The sequence below is a fragment of the Macaca fascicularis genome, chromosome 20, assembly GCF_037993035.2.
Source record: "Macaca fascicularis isolate 582-1 chromosome 20, T2T-MFA8v1.1".
NCBI classification, from domain to species: Eukaryota; Metazoa; Chordata; class Mammalia; order Primates; family Cercopithecidae; genus Macaca; species Macaca fascicularis.
In genome coordinates, this window is record NC_088394.1 from 28,549,200 (window position 1) to 28,572,118 (window position 22,919).

Here is a 22,919-nt window from a genome sequence, read left to right on the forward strand (position 1 = left end):
GAAATCCTGACCTCAAGTGATCCACCGGCCTCCGCCTCCCAAAACGCTGGGATTACAGGCATGAACCACCGCGCCCGGCCTTGAAAATGATTTTTTTTTTTTTTGAGACGGAGTCTCGCTCTGTTGCCCAGGCTGGAGTGCATTAGTGAGATCTCGGCTCACTGCAAGCTCAGCCTCCCAGGTTCACGCCATTCTCCTGCCTCAGCCTCCTAAGTAGCTGGGACTACAGGCGCCCGCCACCACGCCCGGCTAATTTTTTGTATTTTGTTTAGTAGAGACGGGGTTTCACCGTGTTAGCCAGGATGGTCTCGATCTCCTGACCTCGTGATCCGCCCGCCTCGGCCTCCCAAAGTGCTGGGATTACAGGCGTGAGCCACCGCGCACGGCCGAAACGATTTTTTTTTAAAGTAAAAATACCCTAAGGCCCAAACAAGGTACCCCTGTGGACTGGATTTAGCTTTGGGCTGTTGTCCACCTAGGCTTCTGGTTGTCAGGGATGCTATGACATCTTTACTGTGTAACTTAGGCAGATCAGTTTACCTCCCTGAACTTCAGTGAGCTAATCTGTAAAATGGATCAGGACCCATCGCTGTGCCGATCAAATGAGACCAGGTGTGTTAAGACGCTGAACAGCGCTGGCGCATGGTAAGCACCCCACGCATGACACAACAGCGGTAGCTTGGGTGGATGTTGATTTGGTTAGGATGTATTCAAGGAGCAAGATATCCCAGAGGCCAGCGGAATAGGCGACGCCGAGAAAGAAGGAGAAAAGACGGCAGAGGAGATAGAAAGAGGGAATGGAAGAAGTGAGGAGGCAGCAGGGTCCGCCCTCCAGGCGAGGCGCCAGCGAGAGGCCCAGGCCGGGGAGGGAGCGCACGTGGCCTAGTTCGGGCGGAGCAAAGGCGCTGGGCGCAGCGGAGACCTCCGAGCCCGCCCCAGGAGACCGGCCGCGAGGGTAGGTTGGAACTCGGCTGCGAGGACCTTGAACGCCGGGCGCTGGGGCGGCTCCAGGTACTTGGGAGTCGCGGGACTGCGGGGGACGCCACGCCAGGTCTGAGCTCGCCGCCCTCTCGGAGCCGTTTGGGCCGGACTCCTGGGTCCTTTAGGGCTCCGCCCCAGGGGGTGGGGCCATATGTTCGGACCAATGACCGGCCGCCCCTGCGGCCCCGCCCTCTCCCCGCCCCCGGAGCCGCGGCCTCTCTCAGTGCCCAACCGCCCGGCGCCCAGGCCTGGGGCACCGCAAGCGCGGAACCTTCGGCTGGTGAGTGCGCACCTCCTCCCCAGGGTTTCCGCTACGATCCCGCCTCCAGCCCATGCCCCAGAGCTCCAGGTCGCCGACCCGGGCCCTGGGGAGTGACTCAGCGCAAGGATGGTGGCGACTTGCGGGGGCTGGAGATTCGAACTGTTCAGGGCCTTGAATGCCGGGATGAGCTGGTCCCGGGGCTGTGCCAGAGCGTGGGGCCGGGCTGGGGTGGACGGGAGAGGACCAGATTCGGAGACCAGGGCAGGGCGGGAGAAGCCACGGCTGCACCGCCTTGCTGGGCCAGGGCCACGGTCGGGCGGGGTGGGGGGGGCGGGTCCTGAGCTTCTGATCCAGCTCCCCGCCTCAGGACACCAAGATGCCTGGCGAACAGCAGGCAGAGGAGGAGGAGGAGGAAGAGATGCAGGAGGAGATGGTGCTGCTGGTGAAGGGTGAGGAGGATGAGGGTGAGGAGAAGTATGAGGTGGTGAAACTCAAGATCCCCATGGACAACAAGGAGGTATGTGTCACACACACCCTGGGGCCCACTGTCCTCAAACCTGGTCCAGGCCCAGCCTCCCTCAGATAGAAGCCAGGGATCTTGCCCCTACTTTTCCCAGAATCTCAGATCTAGAACCTCAGGGTTGGCCCATACTTCTGCCCCACTGCCTGGGCTTCCATCATACAGTCACGCCTACTGTGCCAGGCTTCCTGCTGGGTGCAGGAGATTAAACTCCGTCCTTGGATCCCCCATGGAGCTTGATGTTAGACTGAAGGGTAACCACACAGTTAGAATCCGGCGTGATGGTTGCAGGTACAGGGAGATGATGAAGCCTATAAGTGGGAACTTAGATTTAGAGGTGGGGGAAAGGACAGGTTAGTTCAACAGCAACAGTAACAATAGCTAACCCTTGCCTAGCATTTTCTATGTGCCAGGCCCTGTTCTAAGCACCTCGATTCTATGATGTTGGAGCATTTATTCCATTTTACAAATGAGGAGACTGAGGCCCAGGGCAGTTTGGTAACTGGCCACAGGTCTCAAAGTTAGTAAAAGGATGGCTTATGTGAAACCAGTAGGAGTCTGGGGACGGAAGTGGGGTGATGGACCCAGGCAGAGGAAATAGCCTTTTTATTATTATTGCTGTTATTGTTTGAGACAAGGTCTCATTCAGTCACCCAGGCTGGAGTGCAGTACAGCTCACTGCAGCTTTGACTTCCCGGGCTCAGGTGATCCTCCCTCCTGAGCCTCTCCAGTAGCTGGGACTACAGCATGCACCACTACACCTGGCTAATTTTTTTTGTTTTGTTTTGAGACAGAGTTTCGCTCTGTCGCCCAGGCTGGAGTGCAGTGGTGCGATCTTGGCTCACTGCAACCTCCACCTCAAGTGATTCTCCTGCCTCAGCCTCCCAAATACCTGGGATTACAGGCATGTGCCACCAACGCCTGGCTAATTTTTTGTATTTTTAGTAGAGTTGGGGTTTTGCCATGTTGGCCAGACTGGTCTCAAACTCCTGAGCTCAGGTGATCCTCCCACCTCAGCTAGGTGTGAGCCACCACATCCAGCCAGAAATGGCCCTTGTAGAGGCTCAGACGAGTGAGTAGTGCACTGCCCCAGTGAGGGTGAGTGGTTTGGTCATGCAGTAGTGTGGATGATGGGGAGTGGTTGGCAGGCCACACAGGGAGTCTACCTTTTATTCTGAGGGTATTTGAAGGTTTTGAGATCAGAATATGAGTTAAATTTCCCCTCTGGAGACGCTAACTGCCACCAGATATGTTTCCACTTGTCAGAACCCCAGAGGACTCTGTCTGCCCACAGCCGGAGCAGCCCTGAGTCCCAGCAGAGGGCTTGGCTCCAGGGGACTCAGTTTGCAGGGGCCCGGGCTCTGATTCTTCCTGCCCAGGAGCCAGTTCCCAGGGAAAGAATGCTCTGCTGCCCCCTAGTGGGCGTGGTGGGTGCTGGGGGAGGGGACAAGCTCCTCAGGCCTCCTCTTCCAGTCTAATAACTATCTGGTTCTGTTTGTTGCGGGACCCCTTGGCCCATTATCCAGCTCTGCCTGCCTCTTCCAGCCCTGCGATTGCCTGATCTCCACCTTTGGCCTCTAAGTTACAAACACAGGCTCCAGAGCTTAGGGTGGACTTCCAGCTCCATCACTTACCCACTGTGTGACCTTGGGCAAGTTTCCTAACTGCTTCATGCCTCAGTTTCCTCATTTGTAAAAGGGAAATTATAACAGCACCTACATCTTGGAGTTGTGAGGAATGAATGAGTCAACACATGCACAGAGTTAGAACTGTGTCTGGCACATAATAAACATGGAGATAGTTGCTGTTACATTTATTCTTCTCCCCAAAGCTCAGGACCTTGGGCAAGGTCATCCTTCTGGAGATTTTTCAGCTTTTTTTTTTTTTTTTAAACGGAGTCTCACTCTGTCGCCCAGGCTGGAGTGTGGTGGTGCAATCTTGGGTCACTGCAACTTCCACCTACCGAGTTCAAGCAATTCTCCTGCCTCAGCCTCCTGAGTAGCTGGGATTACAGGTGCAAGCTACCATGCCCAGCTAATTTTTGTATTTTTAGTAGAGATGGGGTTTCACCATATTGGTCAGGCTAGTCTTGAACTCCTGACCTCGTGATCCGCCCACCTCAGCCTCCCAAAGTGCTGGGATTACAGGCGTGAGCCACCACGCCTTGCTCAACTCATTTTTATCAAAGGCCTGGGCTGAACCATGAGAACTGGGGTTGATCAAGGAAGTGAATGTGGGGGCACAGAGGATTGAAGGCAAACGACTCAAGGCAGTGGGGAAGGCTTCCCAGAGGAGATAATTTCTGACTTGGGCCTTGAAGGCTTTGTGGGGGTTTGGCACATAGAGGAGGGTGAAGTGCATTCCAGGAGAAGGAAACAGCAAAAGCAAAGACTCAGAGGAAATGAGACTGGAAAGGCAGTTGGGGGACAGAGGGGCCTTGAAAGCTAGGGCAGGACGTACTGTGTTAGGTTCTGTGGCAACATCAGAGGCCTTAAATCATGGGAAGAGCCAGACGTGGTGGCTAACGCCTGTAATCCCAGGACTTTAGAAAGCCAAGGCGAGAGCATCACTTGAGCCTAGGAATTCGAGACTTCCCTGGGCAACAAAGGGAGACCTCATCTCTACAAAAAATTTTTTTTAATTAGCTGGGCATGGTGACTGTAGTCCTAGCTACTCTGGAGGCTGAATGAGCCCAGGAGTTCAAGGCTGCAGTGAGCCATGACTGCACCACTGTACTCCAGCCTGGGCAACAGAGAGAGACCCTGTGTCAAAAAACAAAAACAGGCCAGGCATGGTGGCTCATGTGTGTAATCCCAGCACTTTGGGAGGCTAAGGTCAGGAATTTGAGACCAGCCTGGCCAACATGGCGAAACCCCATCTCTACTAAAAATACAAAAATTAGCTGAGTGTGGTGGCATGTGCTTGCAGTCCCAGCTACTCGGGAGGCTGAGGCAGGAGAATCACTTGAATCCAGGACGTGGAGACTGCAGTGAGCTGAGATTGCACACTGTACTCCAGCCTGGGCAATAGAGCAAGATTCTGTCTAAAAAAAAAAAAAAAAAAAAAAAAAAAAAAAAAATCAGAGGAGGAACATGATTGGATTTTCTGTTTAGAAGAATTATTGGCTGCTATAGGGAGACCAGGCCAGGTAGGGCCTGCTCTAAGGTAGTAACAGCAATGACGAGGAAAAGGTGCCATTTAGGAACTTGGCTAGAGCCAAGGGGTATGTGCAGTGAAGGTTTGGCATGGCTACTCATAAAAGGCACATAGGGCCAGATTGTTAATGGTATCACGCAGTGGTTCTAACTCCACCATTGACCAGCTTTTCTTTGGCTTTCACATCTGTAAAATGGGGTAATAGAAAAAGACCCTTGAATGCCTTTCTGAGAAGTGTCATCAGGGTGACTGGATTTGGAGGAGATGGGTGAAATCGAGGATTATGCACACATATCCCATGAACTGTTAGCACGGTGCCCAGAAGAGCGCTCGATCGTCAGCTTGCTGTGGGCCTTCCTGAGCCTCATTTCTCCATCTATGAAATGGTGACCTCGAAAGCGCCTTCCAGTGGTGACATTCAGTGAGTCCTAGCTATTGCCAGTCCTGTGGCCAGTCACTGTCCAGAAGAGCCTTAATTACGCTGCATGCAGGGGCTGGAGTATTCTCCCTCTGCCATCAAAACCCAATCTGTCTTTTAGAAAGATTTTCTCAGAGGGTTCCATGCACATACAAACCTATCTTTCCCTGGCTTGAACCCTTGAGTGGTTTTCTGCTTCCCTCAGGGTGAGGTCTCAGCTGCTAAACTTGGCATTCAAAGCTCTTCACCATCAGACCTCATGCCATTCTGGCTTCATCCCCTCGACACCTATCCCATCCCTCCTTGTGGTCTCAGCCTGCAAAGCCCCTCTTCACCTTTGCTCCCTGCTTTCTCCAGGAGTAGCTCTTTTCTCTTCTAGATCAGTTTCTTAATTTTTAACATGCATACAGATCACCCAGGGGTCTCGTTAAAATGAGGATTTTAATTCAGTAAAATCTGGAGTGGGATTTGAGATTCTGCATTTCTAAAAAGTTCCCAGTGATGCTGATGTTGCTGGTCTGTGGACCATATATCCTCCAGCAAGGAACTAGAGGACAGGGATTGTGTTTAACAGTTTGTACCAAAAAGAAGGAAGACTGTGACCACAAAAAGGGGCCACGGGAAAGAGACAAGCTGCATAAGTGGCCTCAAACTCTAGTCAGTGAGATTAGAATTGCATCATGGAGGCTGGGCACGATGGCTCTTGCCTGTAATCCCAGCACTTTTGGAGGCCGAGGCAGGAGGATTGATTGAGCTCAGGAGTTTGAGACCAGCCTGGGCAACATGGCAAAACCCCGTCTCTACTAAAATACAAAAATTAGCCGGGTGTGGTGGCATGCCCCTGTAGCCCCACCTATTTGGGGGGTTGAGTCAGGAGGATTGCTTAAGCCTGGGAGGTCAAGGCTGCAGTGAGCCCAAGACTGCAGTGAGCCATGACCATGCCACTGCATCCAGCCTGGGTGACACAGTGAGACCTTTTCTTAAAAAAGAGAGAATTAAAAAAGGATTGCATCATGGTTAAGAGAATAGGTGTTCTGGAAAATGAGTAACTTCAGTTCAAACCCTGGCTCTGCCATTTATTAGCTGTATAGCCTTGTGTACTCACTTAACTTCTGAGTCTTATTTCCTTATATATAAAACAGGGCTAAGGCACCTAACCGAAGTCATGGTGAGAATTTAGAAAGAGAGTACTGGTAAAAAGCACTTAGCACAGTTCCTGGCACATGGTGAGTGCCCAACAAGTGGGAGTTATTGTATTAATTAGAGAAATAATGGCTAAGGAAGAAACTGGGATGTTTGCCCTGGTTAAAAAAAATTTAAGCAGGAAGACAAAAATCACTAACTTCTAATACCTGGATTATTACATTATTACACTACATTGTATATCCACAGTAACCTCTTGTTATAGTGCAAATACCATTTATTCTAATTTTTAAATCTAATAGTTGTAGAATTTAAGACACACTTGGGTCATTAATGATCACCTAGTCTGGTATTTGCCAAGTTTCAGTCACATGTGTATTGTTCATATGTTGTACTCATATTATTTATTAATCCTTTTCTTCAAATAGATTCACATTGTTTTGTTAAATAAATTTATCTTCATCTAAACAATAGTACTGATGAACCTGTGGGTTTCATGTGATCTCTTGTTTTTTAGTATTTGTGAAAATAAATGCATAACAATTATAATGAGACTTTTTTAAAGTTTGCCCACATACCACCTCATACCTCATGCTGGGAAATTTTTTTTTTTTCTTTCTTTCTTTTTTTAGAGACATGATCTCACTCTGTCACCCAGGCTGGAGTGCAGTGGCACGTGATCGTAGCTCACTGCAGCCTGAGCTCAAGTGATCCTCCTTCCTTAGGCTACCAAGCAGTTGGGACTACAACTACTTGTGCACCTCACCACACCTGACTAATTTTTCACTTTTTGTAGAGATGAGGTCTAACTGTGTTGCCCAGGCTGGTGTCCAACTCCTGGCTTCATGTAATCCTCCTTCCTTGGCCTCCCGAAGTGCTGAGATTACAGGTGTGAGTCACTGCACCTGGCCTCATACTGGGAAGTTGATCTCACTTAGCCTACCTGGCCTTTCTCAGGACACTGGGGCAGAGGAGGATCTTAATGAGCTGGATTCAGCTCCTCTTACCAAGATTTTTCCTCGGGCACCCAAGGTCCCTTCTCCTGGGCTGGAGACATCAACAATGCTTGTGTGGAGAATTTCTTTTTCAGAAGTCAGTGATCCCAGCATGAGGAAGCCCTCAGGCTGTCCAAAGTCACCTTAAAGAGGGTGCCAAGGAAAAACGGGCCAGAAAAACGTAGATATGATGAGACAAGTTCTCTCCACAGTGGCTGATGTATTGAAATAAACCAACAGATTTCAAAACCAGGGCAAGACTGGAAAATGTGACCTTGAATTCAGATGGTGCCAAACATGTTGTGGGGAGTTTCTCCATTTAAAGTATCAACTTGTATTTTAACCTTGAATCCCTCTTGGAGTGTGCCAGGGACTTGGAGTTCAGCCTCTGTCACATCTTGGTCACATGACTTCAGAACAGTGTAGCCTGAACAACGGCATGGTCTCATGGGCACCCTGAGTCCTTCCTGGCTCCCACTAGCCATGTGAATTTCATCGCCCTCAGCCTCAGCTTTCTCAGCTATCGAAAGAGACAACACCCAGCTCAAGGCGGGTGACAGGAGGATTTAATACAATAACATACATAGTGTTGTCAAAGCTTAATACTATTGTCAAATACTTAATACTTAATGCTATTGATTGTTGCTATTGTTATGAGTATATATACTATTTAAACCAGATTTCCCTTGGTTGGTCACTAATTTCCCAAATTGCCCTGTTTTCTAATAATTTCTTTCTTTTTTTTTTTTTTTTGAGAGGGAGTCTCACTCTGTTGCCCAGGTTGGAGTGCAGTGGCATGATCTCAGCTCACTGCAACCTCTGCCTCCTGGGTTCAAGTGATTCTCCTGCCTCAGCCTCCTGAGTAGCTGGGATTATAGGCATGAGCCACCACACCCAGCTGATTTTTGTATTTTTAATAGAGACAGGGTTTCACCATGTTGGCCAGGCTGGTCTTGAACTCCTGACCTCAAGTGATCTACCTGCTTCGGTCTCCCAAAGTGCTGGGATTACAGGCGTGAGCCACCATGCCTGGCTTGTTTTCCAATTTCTGAGTTGGTTACCACAAAGCCACTACCTTTTGACAAACAATCTTGAAGGCCTTGAAGATGCCCTCTTGCAGCTTCAGAAAGAGAAGGCCCTACTATTCTCTGCTGTCACTCTCTCTCTTTTTTTTTTTTTTGAGATGGAGTCTCGCCCTGTCACCCAGGCTGGAGTGCAGTGGTGCGATCTCGGCTCACTGCAACCTCCACCTCCCCGGTTCAAGCAGTTCCCTGCCTCAGCCTCCCAAGGAGCTGGGATTACAGGCATCTGCCACCACACCCAGCTAATTTTTGTATTTTTAGTAGAGACAGGGTTTCAACATCTTGGGCTCGAACTCCTGACCTCGTGATCCACCCGCCTTGGCCTCCCAAAGTGCTGGTGAGCCGCTGCACCTGGCCTTGCTGTCACCCTCTTAACCTGTCTCCCCATCTGTAAAATGGGGATGATGATAATTACCTTGTGGAGATCAAATATGGGAGAAGCTGACACTCTCTTGTCCTTAATATGTCCCAGGTACTTCATTTGGTCATGAATTAATTGCTTGACCACAGTAGATACTCGACATCAGTTTTGCTGGGGTTTTGAGCATTCTTTTTTCTAAAGGGAGCAGTGTGCCCTCAATACTCTTCACTCTTAGTCCAGAATGTTTTCCCTTCACGTGCCTCTTACAAGGCATTTCTTTCCTTTTTCTGATATTTATCTCTAGAAGGCCAGAGCTTGTGAAATTGGCTCATTTTCAGATTTTTCGTTTCAGACCTCAGAATAGCATTTGGGTTTTACTCTTGCCTTTTTCTTCACTGCTTAAAAAATGATAGGTGTTTGCTATTCAAAGCTGATTAAGAGCCTGGACTTGGTCCTGGCCTGGCTTCCAGGATGCCCCTCTCCTGCTCTCTTCCCTCCCTGGCTTCTCCCCATCTTGCTGCCCTAGGTTCTCTCTGCCCATCCCCTGGATGATCTCATCCACTAATTCTCAAGGCATTATAAACCATCTATAGGTTGACAGCTTCTCAGTTAACATCTTCAGTCTAGGTGTCGCTTCTGAGCTCCAGATATGTCAAGAAGCCATGACACCATCCAAAACAGATCTCCTCTCTCAACTTGCTCCTCCCACCGTCCTTATCTCTGTAAATGGCAACTCCACCTTTGCAGCTGCTAAGCTCAAAAACCTTGAAGTCATTTTGATCTCTTTTTCTTTACATCTCATATCTAATGTTTTATTAAATCTATTCTCTCACACTGCAAATAGATCCAGAAGCCAATCACTTCTCACCACCTCCACCATCCACCGTCCACTTCTGTCACCTGGGTCTGAGCCACTATCTTCGCAGGTGGCTGTAGTGGCCTCCTCACTGGGCTTGTGCTTCTGCGCTCTCCAACTCCTTCATTTGGTTTTCAACCCCAGTAGGCTGAGGGAGCCTTTTTTAATGTGTAGGATATGGTCACTTCCCGCTCAAAGCCCTCTGACATCTCTTACAGTTCCCTGTCTCCTTTATATTAAAAGCCAGAGCCAGGCACAGTGGTATGTGCCTGTAACCCCAGCTACTAAGAAGGCTGAGTCAGGAGGAACTGCTTGAGCCAGGAGGTTCGGGACCAAGCCGGGGCCACAGCAAGATCCTGTCTGTTAAAAAAAAAAAAAAAAAAAAAAAAAAAAAAAGCCAAATATAACAAATACAAGGCCCTATAAGCCAAGCGATCTCCTCCACCACCACATCGGTGACTTCCCCCATCATGCATTCTGCTATAACCAATTTTTCTTGCCATTTCTGGAACTCAGCAGGCAACTCCCGCCTCTGCGCCTTGCTGTTCCCTCTGCAATGCTCCTCAGAGGGCTATCCACGTAGCCTGCTGTGTCACCTCCTTTAAGTCTTTGTTCACGTTATCATGTCGGTAAGGTGTCTTGACAACCCTGTTTTAAATCTGTAGCATCCCCAATACCAGCATTCCTTATCCATTATTCCTGAAAGCAGTAATTTTTAAAATCCTTTTTATTTAATGCGGAATCCCCATGCCTAGAACAGTCTAGGACACTGCACGCCCTCAGTAAATATTGGGTGAATTAATAAAAATAGCTAGAACGCCGCTGGGCTTTGTGATGTGTGCGTTACGCGCATTATCTCACCGGATGCGCACAGCCATCCTGCGAGGCAGCACCGTGGCCTTTCCTATTTCACAGATGGGGAACTGAGGCTCACAGAGGGAGCAGCCTGTGGAGACCCAGGTCTCTGGCTCCGGGGCCTGCCGCTAAGGGCTGACCTATCCCCCTCTCCCCGCAGGTCCCGGGCGAGGCGCCCGCGCCGTCCGCCGACCCGGCGCGTCCCCACGCGTGCCCCGACTGCGGCCGCGCCTTCGCGCGCCGCTCCACGCTGGCCAAGCACGCGCGCACGCACACGGGCGAACGGCCCTTCGCGTGCACCGAGTGCGGGCGGCGCTTCTCGCAGAAGTCGGCGCTGACCAAACACGGCCGCACGCACACGGGCGAGCGGCCCTACGAGTGCCCCGAGTGCGACAAGCGCTTCTCGGCCGCCTCGAACCTGCGGCAGCACCGGCGGCGGCACACGGGCGAGAAGCCGTACGCATGCGCGCATTGCGGCCGCCGCTTCGCGCAGAGCTCCAACTACGCACAGCACCTGCGCGTGCACACGGGCGAGAAGCCGTACGCGTGCCCGGACTGCGGACGCGCCTTCGGCGGCAGCTCCTGCCTGGCGCGTCACCGACGCACGCACACGGGCGAGCGGCCATACGCATGCGCCGACTGCGGCACGCGCTTCGCCCAGAGCTCGGCGTTGGCCAAGCACCGGCGCGTGCACACGGGCGAGAAGCCGCACCGCTGCGCTGTGTGTGGCCGTCGCTTCGGCCACCGCTCTAACCTGGCGGAGCATGCGCGCACGCACACAGGCGAGCGGCCCTACCCCTGCGCCGAGTGCGGCCGCCGATTCCGCCTAAGCTCGCACTTCATTCGCCACCGACGCGCGCACATGCGGCGCCGCCTGTATATCTGCGCCGGCTGCGGCAGGGACTTCAAGCTGCCCCCTGGCGCCACGGCCGCCACTGCCACCGAGCGCTGCCCGGAGTGCGAGGGTAGCTGAGCCCCGCAGGGCTGCGGAGGGGCGCCCTGGGGCTTCGACCTGGCTGCACTAACCCGGGCTCCTTCTACGCCGGCCTCCAGGTCTGGAAAATTGAGGGGACTGCAGGCCCGGCTGCCCTGGAACTGGAAGACAGGGAGAATCCCCTGCCGGGGTCCCTGGAAACAGTGCCCATCCTCCATCACTACATTCCCTTGGCCCGTGTTAGTGAATAAAGTATTATATCCTCACCCCACCCGTGCCTATGAGTGGGGTGGGTGGGAGAGGAAGAAAGTTCGGGTTCTCCAGGCTCAGGTGCCAAGTGAGATGTCAAGGAACCAAAGGGGGATGTAAACCTAAAAGGGGTTCCCGGCATCTCCGTTTGTGTTGGGGGTAGGAGGTGATCGCACACTTGGCCCTTGGTTACGTCCTCATAAACCCTAGATCTGAAAGGGCCCATAAGTATACTATGTTCATCAGACATGCACTGCATTCGGCAGAGCTCCAGTGAGCAAGGCACAACCCTCAGATCTCAGTCTAGTGAAGGAGAGAAAACTGTAACACAACATTAAAGGTTTTAACTGCTTTGTTATGTAAACTTACTTATTTTCATCCTCAAAACATCCCAGCCCAGCGCGCGGTGACTCACGCCTGTAATCCCAGCACTATTGGGAAAAAAAAAAAAAAAAAGGCTGGGCATGGTGACGCACACTTGTAGTCACAGCAAATGAGGAGGCTGAGATAGGAGGATCACTTGAGCACAGGAGGTTGAGGCTGCAGTGAGCTACTACTGTGGCACTGTACTTCAGGCTGGGCGACAGAGCAAGGCTGTCTCAAAAATAAATAAAAAATTTTAAATTCCAAAGTTATAAAATTTATTTTTTCTTGTTTTCTACTGTGCAACCCATTTCAGTGCCAGCAGCCTACGGGCATAGAGGCCAGGCAATGGTTCGGGGCTACAGTTTGCTCTGGCATGGGGTACTATGAGAGGCCCAGGGAATCCGGCCCATCATAAATCCAAACCCATGCGTTGTTTTAAATTTATTTTGGGTTGGGCAAGGTGGCTCACGCCTGTAATCCCAGCACTTTGGGAGGCTGAAGCAGGCAGATCACCTGAGATCAGGAGTTCGAGACCAGCCTGGCCAACATGGTGAAAGCCTGTCTCTACTAAAAATGCAAAAATTAATTGGCCTGTAATCCCAGCTACTCAGAAGGCTGAGACAGAGTGAGACTCCATCTCAAAAAAACAAAAAACAAAAACAAAAAAAATCAGCCGGGCATAGTGGCAGATGCCTGTAATCCCAGCTACTTAGGAGGCTGGGGCAGGAGAATTGCTTGAAATGGGAGGTGGAGGTTGCAGTGAGCCGAGATCACACCATTGCACTCCAGCCTGGGTGACAAGAGTGAGACTGTCTCAAAAAAATAGTAATAAAATAGTAATAAAAAATAAAAATAGTAATAAAAATAAATAGTAACAAAAAAAATTTATTTATTTATGTAGAGACAGGGTCTCGCTATGGTGCCCAGGCTGGTCTCCCCATCCTAGCCTCAAGCAACCCTTCCACCTCTGCCTCTTGAAGTGCTGAGATTAGGCATGAGCCACCATGGCTCACCATGGCTGAGGCAAAGGAGATGGGACCATCTTTCTGTCCATTTTTGCCACAGCCCATGAATGGCAAAGACAAGGGACAAGTAAACAGGCACTTGCAGTCCAGTGTCAACTGGTGCTATGATGGGAAGATAGGCTCTTCTCAGAGGTGATGCTTAAGTTGGGTCTTGAAGGTAAAGTTGGGGTTGGGGAAGTGTGGAGAGAGCCCCTAAAGCTGCATTCCAGGGTCAGTAGAGCTTGCAGATGTTCCCTGGGGTGGAATGAGGGGACAAAAAGGTTTTGGAAGTGAGGTTAAAGTATCCAAGGTAGCAAAGCCTTGAGGGCTTAGAGGGGAAGGATGGAGCTAACATCCGTAGGGAGCTGGAACTCATAGTGGTAGACCTGGAGCTGAGGCAAAGGAGATGAGACTGACTTCATTTCTTAGCTTGGGTGACTGCAGGACAGTGTCACTGATATGGGGGTGCAGGATGAAGAGCAAGACAGGAGCTGAAGTGGGGGCAATTGTTATACCCCAGTCTGGACATGCTGAACGTTAGGTCAGCATGAGGGAGGGGACTGGCAATAACAGCTTAGAGATATCAGGTCTGGAGTCCATGACAGCATGTCCATAAGAAAGCACTCAAGAAGAGTCTTGAAAGTGGCTGGGCACGGTGGCTCACGCCAGTAATCCCAGCACTTTGGGAGGCCAAGGGAGGAGGATCACTTGAGGCCAGGAGTTCAAGACCAATTTGGGCAACATGGTGAAACCCTGTCTCCACTAAAAATAAGGAAAAATAGCCAGAGGTAGGAAGAAAACCAGGTAAGCATCTTATCTGGGAAATCTAGAGGGAAGTGTTTCAGGGAGAGTAGGCGATCAGCTGCTGCTCTGGTGCCCGCTGCATTTGTCATGAGGGTGGGGAAAGTGGCGAGAGCTGATTCAGTGGAGGGGGGTGAAAACCAGCCAGGAGGCCAGGTTGTAAATGGGACAGTGGGGAAGCAGAGTGGGGGAATACAGCCAACCCTTTGAAGAGGCTGCTCGAGGTTTGATGGTTTCACTTTTGTCAACAGGGAAGGGACTCATATATGCTTTCTGCACAGGAAGAAAGGGCTAATGAAGAGAAACTGATCATACAGAAGGGAAAGCAGACACCCAATTAAGGAGAGGAAGGAATCAGGGCTTCGTAAGGATGCGGATCCCATTATCACTGGAGAGCCAGAAGAAAGGCGGGTTTGGGCACATAATCTGATGCGCTGTTTTACCTGGGAAATAAGAATGGGGGTCACTGGATAAGAAACGTAAGAGAGTGAGGCCAGGAAAGGAGAATGCCTCATTTTACTGATGTGCAGACTGGCTCAGAGAGGCAGCAAATCAGCGATCATTGTAGATTCTGAAAGCACGGATGTCCTTTGGTATACGTGGGGGACTATTTCCAGGACACACCCCACCGTGTTCACAAATCCACGCATACTCAAGCCCCTGTCAGCCCTGCGGAACCCACGTATAGGAAAAGCTGGTCCTCCACACACATGGGTTTTGCATCCCACAAATACTGTATTATTGAACCATGTTTGGTTGAAAAAAATTCAACCAAATGTGGACTCACGCAGCTCAAACCCATGCTGTTCAAGGGTCAACTGTAGTTTAAAAGTCCTTTCCCCTGCATTAGCCTACCCTGTGACGGAGGCAGTCAGAGGTATCTCAGAAAAAAGTGATGTGCCCAAAGTCACAGAACAGGCAAATCTTACACACTCAACACTATCTTTTTTTTTTTTTTTTGAGACGGAGTCTTGCTCTGTCGCCCAGGCTGGAGTGCAGTGGCATGATCTTGGCTCACTGCAACCTCTGACTCCCAGGTTCAAGCAATTTTCCCTGCCTCAGCCTCTGGAGTAGCTGGGATTACAGCCACCCACTACCACGCCCAGCTAATTTTTGTATTTTTAGTAGACATGGGGTTTCATCATGTTGGCTGGGTTGGTCTCGAACTCCTGACATCAGGTGATCCACCTGCCTCGGCCTCCCAAAGTGCTGGGATTATAGGCATGAGCCACCGCGCTCGACCCTCAACACTATCTTTAGGTGGAGAGGAAAAACAATAAATTGGCCTTGGTGTGGCAGGGTGGGTAGCCTTTACTTCTACCAAGGAGGAAACCCTGTTTCGCCCCACATCAGAGACCTGACCCTGATTTCCTGCTCTAGGCCCCTGATAGTTGAGTTAAAAAGGCAAATAAGGCCAGGTGCGGTGATTCACGCCTATAGTCCCAGCACTTTGGGAGGCTGAGGTGAACGTATCATGAGGTCAGGAGATTGAGACCAGCCTGGCCAACATAGTGAAACCCCATTTCTACTAAAATTACAAAAATTAGCTGGATATCATGGCATGCATCTGTAATCCCAGCTACTTGGGAGGCTGAGGCAGGAGAATTGCTGGAACCGAGAAGGTAGAGGTTGCAGTGAGCCGAGATCACGCCACTGCACTCCAGCCTGGGTGACAGAGCGAGACTCAGTTTCAACACTATATTTAAATAATAATAATAAAAAAAGGCAAATGGCTGGGCGCGGTGGCTCGGGCCTGTAATCCCAGCACTCTGGGAGGCCGAAGCGGGCAGATCACCTAAGGTCAGAAGTTCAAGACCAGCCTGGCCAACAGGGTGAAACCCCATCTCTACTAAAAATACAAAACATTAGCCGGGCGTAGTGGCGGGCACCTGTAGTCCCAGCTACTTGGGAGGTTGAGGCAGGAGAATGGTGTGAACCCAGGAGGCGGAGCTTGCAGTGAGCTGAGATCGCACCACTGCACTCCAGCCTGGGAGAAAGAGTGAGACTCCATCTCAAAAAAATAAAACAAAAAAAAACTGGGCGTGATGGTGGGCGCCTGTAATCCCAGCTGCTGGGAGGCTAAGGCATGAGATTCACTTGAACTCAGGAGGCAGAGGTTGCAGAGAGCCGAGATCACACCGCTGCACTCCAGCCAGGCCAACAAAAGTGGGATTCTGTCTTTTAAAAAAAAAAAAAAGGAAAACAGGTAATAACAATAACCGCAAACTTACCCTTTACTACGTGCCAGGCCCCACCCTGAGCACTCACGTAACTCATTGAAACCTCACAACCCTATTGGGCAGGTACTATTCTTTTTATTTTATAGACAAGGAAGCTGAAGTGCATAAAGATTAATTTGAGTAATGTCATCCAGCTTGCAAGTGTCAAAGATGGCATCTGAACCCAGACAGCCTGGCTCCAACATCTGGACTCTTATAGCCTCCAATCTCTAAAAGGAGGGGGAAGGAACTTACATGACATCCTACTGGGAATTTGCTAAAAACCAGATCTCTCTGCCCTACAGGCAAAAGGTAAAAACAGGGAAACACGAGAATGGGGCTCAGAGGCACCCCTGGTCCCCTCGCCATCACCGGCAGAGACAGAGAGCCTCCCTGGCCATCCAGGAAGAATCTAGAAGTTATTGCCCAAAACCATTTTACTGGGAGAGCAAATACCAGGAGGCTACCTTCTAGAGGTTGCTGGGCCTCAGACCTCAAGAAGTGGAGACCTCAGGCCCACGATCTATTTGGAAAAGACTAGAAAATGGCTCCAGGGCCGGGCCACCCTCTGCTCTTCAGACACCACCCTGAGTTGCAAGTCCTGTGGCCACCTTTCTAGGTTGAGGTCTGGCCCGTGGAGTCACAGGGAAGGTCCGCAGGCCTCACAGCCTGGTCTTCAGAGACGGCACCATGGGGCAATTCTGTATACTTGCGGGAAGAGCTGCGGGCCAGATGGGCTGGGTAGCGTCGCCGGTTGATGTCCATTTTGGAGAGCACTGCTAGCGGCAGATCCACACGGCAGCGGGCTGCTAATGCCACCAGGTAGATGAGGACGTCACTAAGCTCCTCTTGAAGGGCTAACCGTTCCCTGGGGGACCAGCCTTGGGGGCCAGGTTCCCCATCGGTTTTCCACTGACTAGGGGCAGAACACAGACAGACACACACTCAGATGTAACCTGGGACAATGGGCTCTGCCAGTCTTTGCAGTAATAACACCCACCTCCAATGATGACCCAACCCATCTGGGCCCTGGGAAGAGTCAGGTGGGGAAGAGAGCCCAACAGATGATACCAAGATGTCTGTGTCTCTCCCTGGGCCAACGAGTGGCCAAAAGAACATTTCATTTGTTGAGACAAAGCTTTGAGGCCCAATTCTAATTCTCCCCAGCCCTAGCCATCACCACCCCAGACCAAACCTTGGACCTGGACCACTGCAGAAGCCTCCCCACTCATCTCCCTGCTAACTCATCTTTTACTCCTGCCCAGACCATCTTTTCTTTTTTTTGAGACAGAGTCTCACTCTGTCACCCAGGCTGGAGTGGAGTGCAATGGCGCGATCTCACTGCAACCTCCACCTCCTGGGTTCAAGCGATTCTCCTGCCTCAGCCTTCCGAGTGGCTGGGATTACAGGCATGTGCTGCCATGCCCAGCTAATTTTGTTTTTCTTTTCTTTTTTTTTTTTTTTTTTGAGACAGAGTCTCGCTGTGTCGCCCAGGCTGGAGTGCAGTGGCCGGATCTCAGCTCACTGCAAGCTCTGCCTCCCGGGTTTTTACGCCATTCTCCTGCCTCAGCCTCCCGAGTAGCTGGGACTACAGGCGCCCGCCACCTCACCCGGCTAGTTTTTTGTATTTTTTAGTAGAGACGGGGTTTCACCGTGTTAGCCAGGATGGTCTCGAACTCCTGACCTCGTGATCCGCCCGTCTCGGCCTCCCAAAGTGCTGGGATTACAGGCTTGAGCCACCGCGCCCGGCCTAATTTTGTTTTTCTAGGAGAGACAGGGTTTTGCCATATTGGCCAGGCTGGTCTCGAACTCCTGACCTCAGGTGATCTGCCTTCCTCGGCCTCTCAAAGTGTTGGGATTACAGACATGAGCCACCGCACCCAGCACAGACCATCTTTTAAAATCACAAATCAGGCCGGGCGCAGTGGCTGACGCCTGTAATCCCAGCACTTTGGGAAGCTGAAGCGGGTGGATTACGAGGTCAGGAGTTCAAGACCAGCCTGGCGAAGACAGTGAAACCCCGTCTCTATTAAATAAACAAAAAAATTAGTTGGGCGTGGTGGTGGGCACCTATAATCCCAGGTACTCAGGAGGCTGAGGCAGATAAATTCTTGAACCGGCAAGCAGAGGTTTCAGTGAGCTGAGATCGCACCACTGCATTCCAGCCTGGGCGACAGATCAAGACTCCATCTCAAAAAAACAAAAACAAAAACAAAACAAAACAAAAATCTGCTGGGTGGTGTGGCTTATGCCTGTAATCCCAGCACTTTGGGAGGCTGAGGTGGGTAGATCACCTGAGGTCAGGAATTCGAGAATCGCCTGGCCAACATGGTGAAACCCCATCTCTACTGAAAATACAAAGTAGCCAGGCGTGGTGGCACATGCCTGTAATCTCAGCTACTGGGGAGCCTGAGGCAGGAGAATTGCTTGAACCTGGGAGGCGGAGGTTGCAGTGACCTGATATCATGCCCTCACGCCATCACACTCCAGACTGGGCCACAAGAGCAGAACTCCATCTGAAAACAAACAAACAAAAAACCCCACAAATTACATTTTTCCCCTTCTCTGCTAAAATCCAAACTGTGCTTAGAATATAATCTAAACTCCCGACAAAGCCCTCCTGTGCTGCATGGGCTGATGCCTGCCTTTTCCAATGCCCCTGCCCACCACTCTCACTCCCCACCTAAGGCCACTCTGGCTTGTTCTGGCTTGCACACAGGCCAAGCTGTCACAGGGCCTTTGCACTCACTACTTCCTCTGCCTTGAACGCTTCCCCATCCCCCAGCATTCCCCGGGCTAGCTTCTTCCTGTTATTTAGGGCTCAGCCTAGATGTCACCTCCTGGCTCGTCACCTTGTGGTTTTTTTTAAGACAGTCTCGCTCTGTCACCCAGGCTGGAGTGCAGTGGTGCGATCTCGGCTCACTGTGCCAGTTCCGCCTCCTGGGTTCACGCCAGTCTCCTGCCTCAGCCTTCTGAGTAGCTGGGACTACAGGGGCCCGCCACCACGCCTGGCTAATTCTTTTGTATTTTTAGTAGAGATGGGGTTTCACCGTGTTAGCCAGGATGGTCTTGATCTCCTGACCTCATGATCCACCTGCCTCGACCTCCTGAAATGCTGGGATTACAGGCATGAGCCACAGTGCCCGGCGGTTTTTTTTTTTTTTTTTTTTTGAGACAGAGTCTTGTTGTCGCCCAAGCTGGAGTGCAATGGTGTGATCTCGGCTCACTGCCATCTCTGCCTCAGCCTCCCAAGTAGCTGGGATTATAGGCGCCTGCAACCACACCTGGCTAATTTTTGCATTTTTAGTAGAGACAGGGTTTTGGCATGTTGGCCAGGCTGGTCTTTTTTGTTTTGTTTTTTGAGATGGAGTTTTGCTCTGTCGCCCTGGCTGGAATGCAGTGGTACAATCTTGACTTACTGCAACCTCTGCCTCCGGGGTTCAAACGATTCTCCTGCCTCAGCCTCCAGAGGAGCTGGGACTACAGGGGCATGCCACCATGCCCAGCTAATGGTTGTATTTTTTAGTAAAGACAGGGTTTCACCATGTTGGCCAGGCTGGTCTTAAACTCCTGACCTCAAGTGATCTGCCCGCCTTGGCCTCCCAAAATGCTGGGATTATAGGCGTGAGTCACCGCACCCGGCCCTTTTTTGTTTTTTAAGACAGAGTCTTGCTCTGTCGCCCAGGCTGGAGTGCAGTGGTGCGATCTTGGCTAACTGCACTCTCTGACTCCCAGGTTCAAGCGATTCTTGTGCCTCAGCCTCTTGAGTAGCTGGGATTACAGATGCCCGCCACCATGCCTGGCTAAGTTTTGTATTTTTAGTAGAGAATAGCTGGGTGTCTCTACTGGGTATTGTCCAGGCTGGGTTTCACCATGTTGGCCAGACTGGGTTATCACGTTGTGTTCTTTTCCTCATAGAACTCGTCATAATTCCACATCTTCTAATATGAGATTACTGATATACTGTCAATCTCCTTCCACTGTGAAGGCGGAAACCTTTCTGCCTTGTTCCAGGCCATATCTCGATTCTAGAAGACCTAGCACATAGGTGATGTTCATACATCTGTCATGAGGTCATGTGCAGTGGTTCAACCTGTAACCCCAGTGCTGTGGGAGGGTGAGGCAAGTGAATCACTTGAGACTAGGAGTTTGAGACCAGCCTGGGCAACAACAGCGAGATATCCCACCTCTATAAAAAATAAAAATTAGCCAGGCTGGGTAGTGGCGCACGCCTGTAGATCCAGCTACTCGGGAGGCTGAGGTAGGAGGATCGTTTGAGCTCCTTGGGCTGCAGTGAGCTATGATCACATCACTACACTCCAGCCTCGGCAACAAAGTGAGACCCTTTCTCTTAAAAAAATGACTGTCCTGGTCTAGGGCTCATCGCCTCTTGCCTGGTCTAGGTGTACCCTGCCCCATTCTCTCAGTGATCCATCCAACCCATCCTGTAGACACAGTGATCTTTCCAACACTCACCTCTGGTCAGGTCTTCTGTCCAAACTCTCCATCACGCTCTAGCCCTAATCCTATCTTCATGGGTTCATCTCCCACCCCTCTCCTCCACAGCCCTATCACTCATCCAACACATGCCTGTTGAGTGCCTACTATGCACTGGGCACTTGGGACACATCAGAAAAAACAGATCCCAAATCCCTGATTTTTCCCAAGAAGATTACACTGAAGGAGCGTCAGATTCTCCCTGAATTGAACTTGCCCTATCTTGCCTCACTGCCCCTGCAAATGTATTTCCCATGTCTGGAATGCCACAGGCAGGTCCTCTACGGAATACCTTCCTTTCAGCCCCAGAGGCAGAGGAAAAGGGTTGTTGGGCCGGGCGTGGTGGCTCACCCTTGTAATCCCAGCACTTTGGGAGATCAAGGCAGGTGGATCACCTGAGGTCAGGAGTTCGAGACTAGCCTGACCAATACGGTGGAACCACTAAAAATACAAAAATTAGCCAGGCGTCTGTAGTCCCAGCTACTCAGGAGGCTGAGGCAGAATTGTTTAAACCCGGGAGATCGATGTTGCAGTGAGCCGAGATCAAGCCACTGCACTCCAGCCTGGGCGACAGAGACTCTGTCTCAAAAAAAAAAAAAAAAAAAAAAAGGAAAAGGGTTGTTGCCACTACTTCTTCCTAGATGGGACCTACCCTGCTGCTTTCACACCTCACACCTCTGTCTTCCAGGAGGCTGGGTGCCCCTAGAGGGCAGGGACCCGTGAGTCCTTTCTGCATCCCCGACAACAGCAAAGAGCCTTGCAATGAGGAGAGGAAATTGAACCCATGAATGTTTGAAGACCAAATAAATGCTCCCCTCCCCTCCCCCACAACTCAGACTCTACCAGGAAGCTTTCCATCTACTTACAAGAGTTCTGCGAGCTCTCCCACTTCCCCGACCAAGGCCAGGAGGAGGTTCCGAGGCTGATGGAACTGTTCCCAGTCTCGTTCTGCAGCAAACTCGGCATGGAGGCGGCGACTGAAACAGGACAAAGGCGTGTAAGTCCAAGTCTCAGGGTTAGAGAGTGATGCAGGGCCCAGAGGCAGCTACCCCAGTAGTATGTAATGGGGGCCTGGGACCAGGAGATTCTGCAAGTAATTCATTGGATGGTATTGTGCAGGTCATTTCCTCTTTCCGGAACTTGGTTCCCTCATCTATAAAATGGGCGTGCCCCTGAGCTGCCCTTAACATCTTGCCAAATGTAACAAAACCCTCTTCATTATTCCATCTCCTGCTGCTACTTCTGCAGTTTCTTTCCTCCACCTGGAATCGCCGCACATCAAAATTCAATTTCTCTTACAGAAGGCAGTTCCACAGGCCCTTCCTCTAAGAAGCTTTTCTTGACCTCCTCCAGCAAGAAATAACCTCTCCCACCTCTCAGCACACCATTTGCCCCTCTCGTACGCCCGGCGCCTGGAGAGCAGAGGCGGTATCGGGTGCCGGTATCTTCCCAGGGCTAGGCTGAAGGGCGTTCCTAGTGATCACTCGGGGCCACGACCCAATTTCCCTTGCCTCAGGTGTGCACCGCTGCGCCCATTTTGCAGATGAGGCAAGAAGGCTCGCCCAGGGACAGCCCGCAGAGCCAGGACCCGAGCCCCGCTGCCAGCCCGCTTCCCGACCACATGCAGGAACCCTCCCCAAAACGCGGGAGAAAGGGGCGACTTCCCCACCCCGAGCTGGGCCAGGCCTGCTTACATGTCCTCAAGCGTGGGCTCCGGGCTGAAGCTGAACCGGCCGGGAGCAGCAGTGTCCTCTCCCGCCGTGTCTCCACGAATCTCCCCACCGGCCACAGACATGCCGCCCACCCGCTGCAGCCGCGACTGCACGGAAACCCACGCGCCACGCTGGAAGCCCCGCCTCCAGAGCTCTGACCAATTACGGGCGTTCTCTTTTGCCTCACGGGGCGGAGCCTGAGTAAAGAGACCAGTGACTTTTGTGGAGTTTGCTACAGCCCGCCCCTTCCCTCACTGGACCAATCTGAGGGAGCTTCAAGCGCGCGCTCTAGTCTTAGGCCCTGGAATTCTTCCGCTAGGCCCTGCGTCTTAAAGGTATAGGTACCAATTCGACTCCGGGAAGAGACGAAGAGCAGAGGACGCGGGAAGCGCAGGCGCGTCACTTCTTTTATGGGCTCCAGAGGGCGCCAAAGCGAAATGGCGGCAGAAGAGGGCCTGCCAGGTGGAAAACCCTATAAATGAAAGGTCCTATGCATAGATATTAAATC

At 51.3% G+C, this 22,919-nt stretch overlaps 2 protein-coding genes and 1 non-coding gene across 8 annotated transcripts; 1 reads left to right on the top strand and 2 right to left on the bottom strand.

Moving 5' to 3' along the window:
• Positions 1-692: 692 nt before the first annotated feature.
• On the top strand, positions 693-12,176 carry ZNF771 (zinc finger protein 771). 5 transcript variants are annotated; one of them, XM_045383016.3, is made up of 3 exons: positions 693-1,011; positions 1,611-1,760; positions 10,790-12,176. In XM_045383016.3, exons 2-3 carry the CDS (start codon positions 1,620-1,622, stop codon positions 11,600-11,602), a joined length of 954 nt encoding a protein of 317 aa, XP_045238951.1. In that variant the 5' UTR covers positions 693-1,011; positions 1,611-1,619; the 3' UTR covers positions 11,603-12,176. The 5 variants fall into 5 exon arrangements, with proteins under 5 accessions (XP_045238951.1, XP_045238950.1, XP_065393379.1 ...); XM_045383015.2 differs by having other exon boundaries at positions 693-955; XM_005591659.4 differs by lacking the exon at positions 693-1,011 and adding an exon at positions 1,204-1,261 and having other exon boundaries at positions 1,598-1,760.
• Positions 12,177-12,471: 295 nt separating this feature from the next.
• Positions 12,472-12,607, bottom strand: LOC123570711 (small nucleolar RNA SNORA42/SNORA80 family). Its single transcript, XR_006694964.2, has one exon. It is a non-coding gene; the product is annotated as a small nucleolar RNA SNORA42/SNORA80 family (small nucleolar RNA).
• A 3,671-nt stretch (positions 12,608-16,278) lies between these two features.
• Positions 16,279-22,522, bottom strand: DCTPP1 (dCTP pyrophosphatase 1). Of its 2 annotated transcripts, XM_074026938.1 has the most exons (4): positions 22,394-22,522; positions 21,566-21,676; positions 21,352-21,455; positions 16,279-17,118 (listed from the first exon to the last, which is right to left on the bottom strand). In XM_074026938.1, exons 1-3 carry the CDS (start codon positions 22,492-22,494, stop codon positions 21,362-21,364), a joined length of 306 nt encoding a protein of 101 aa, XP_073883039.1. In that variant the 5' UTR covers positions 22,495-22,522; the 3' UTR covers positions 16,279-17,118; positions 21,352-21,361. The 2 variants fall into 2 exon arrangements, with proteins under 2 accessions (XP_073883039.1, XP_005591714.3); XM_005591657.4 differs by lacking the exon at positions 21,352-21,455.
• Positions 22,523-22,919: the final 397 nt, after the last annotated feature.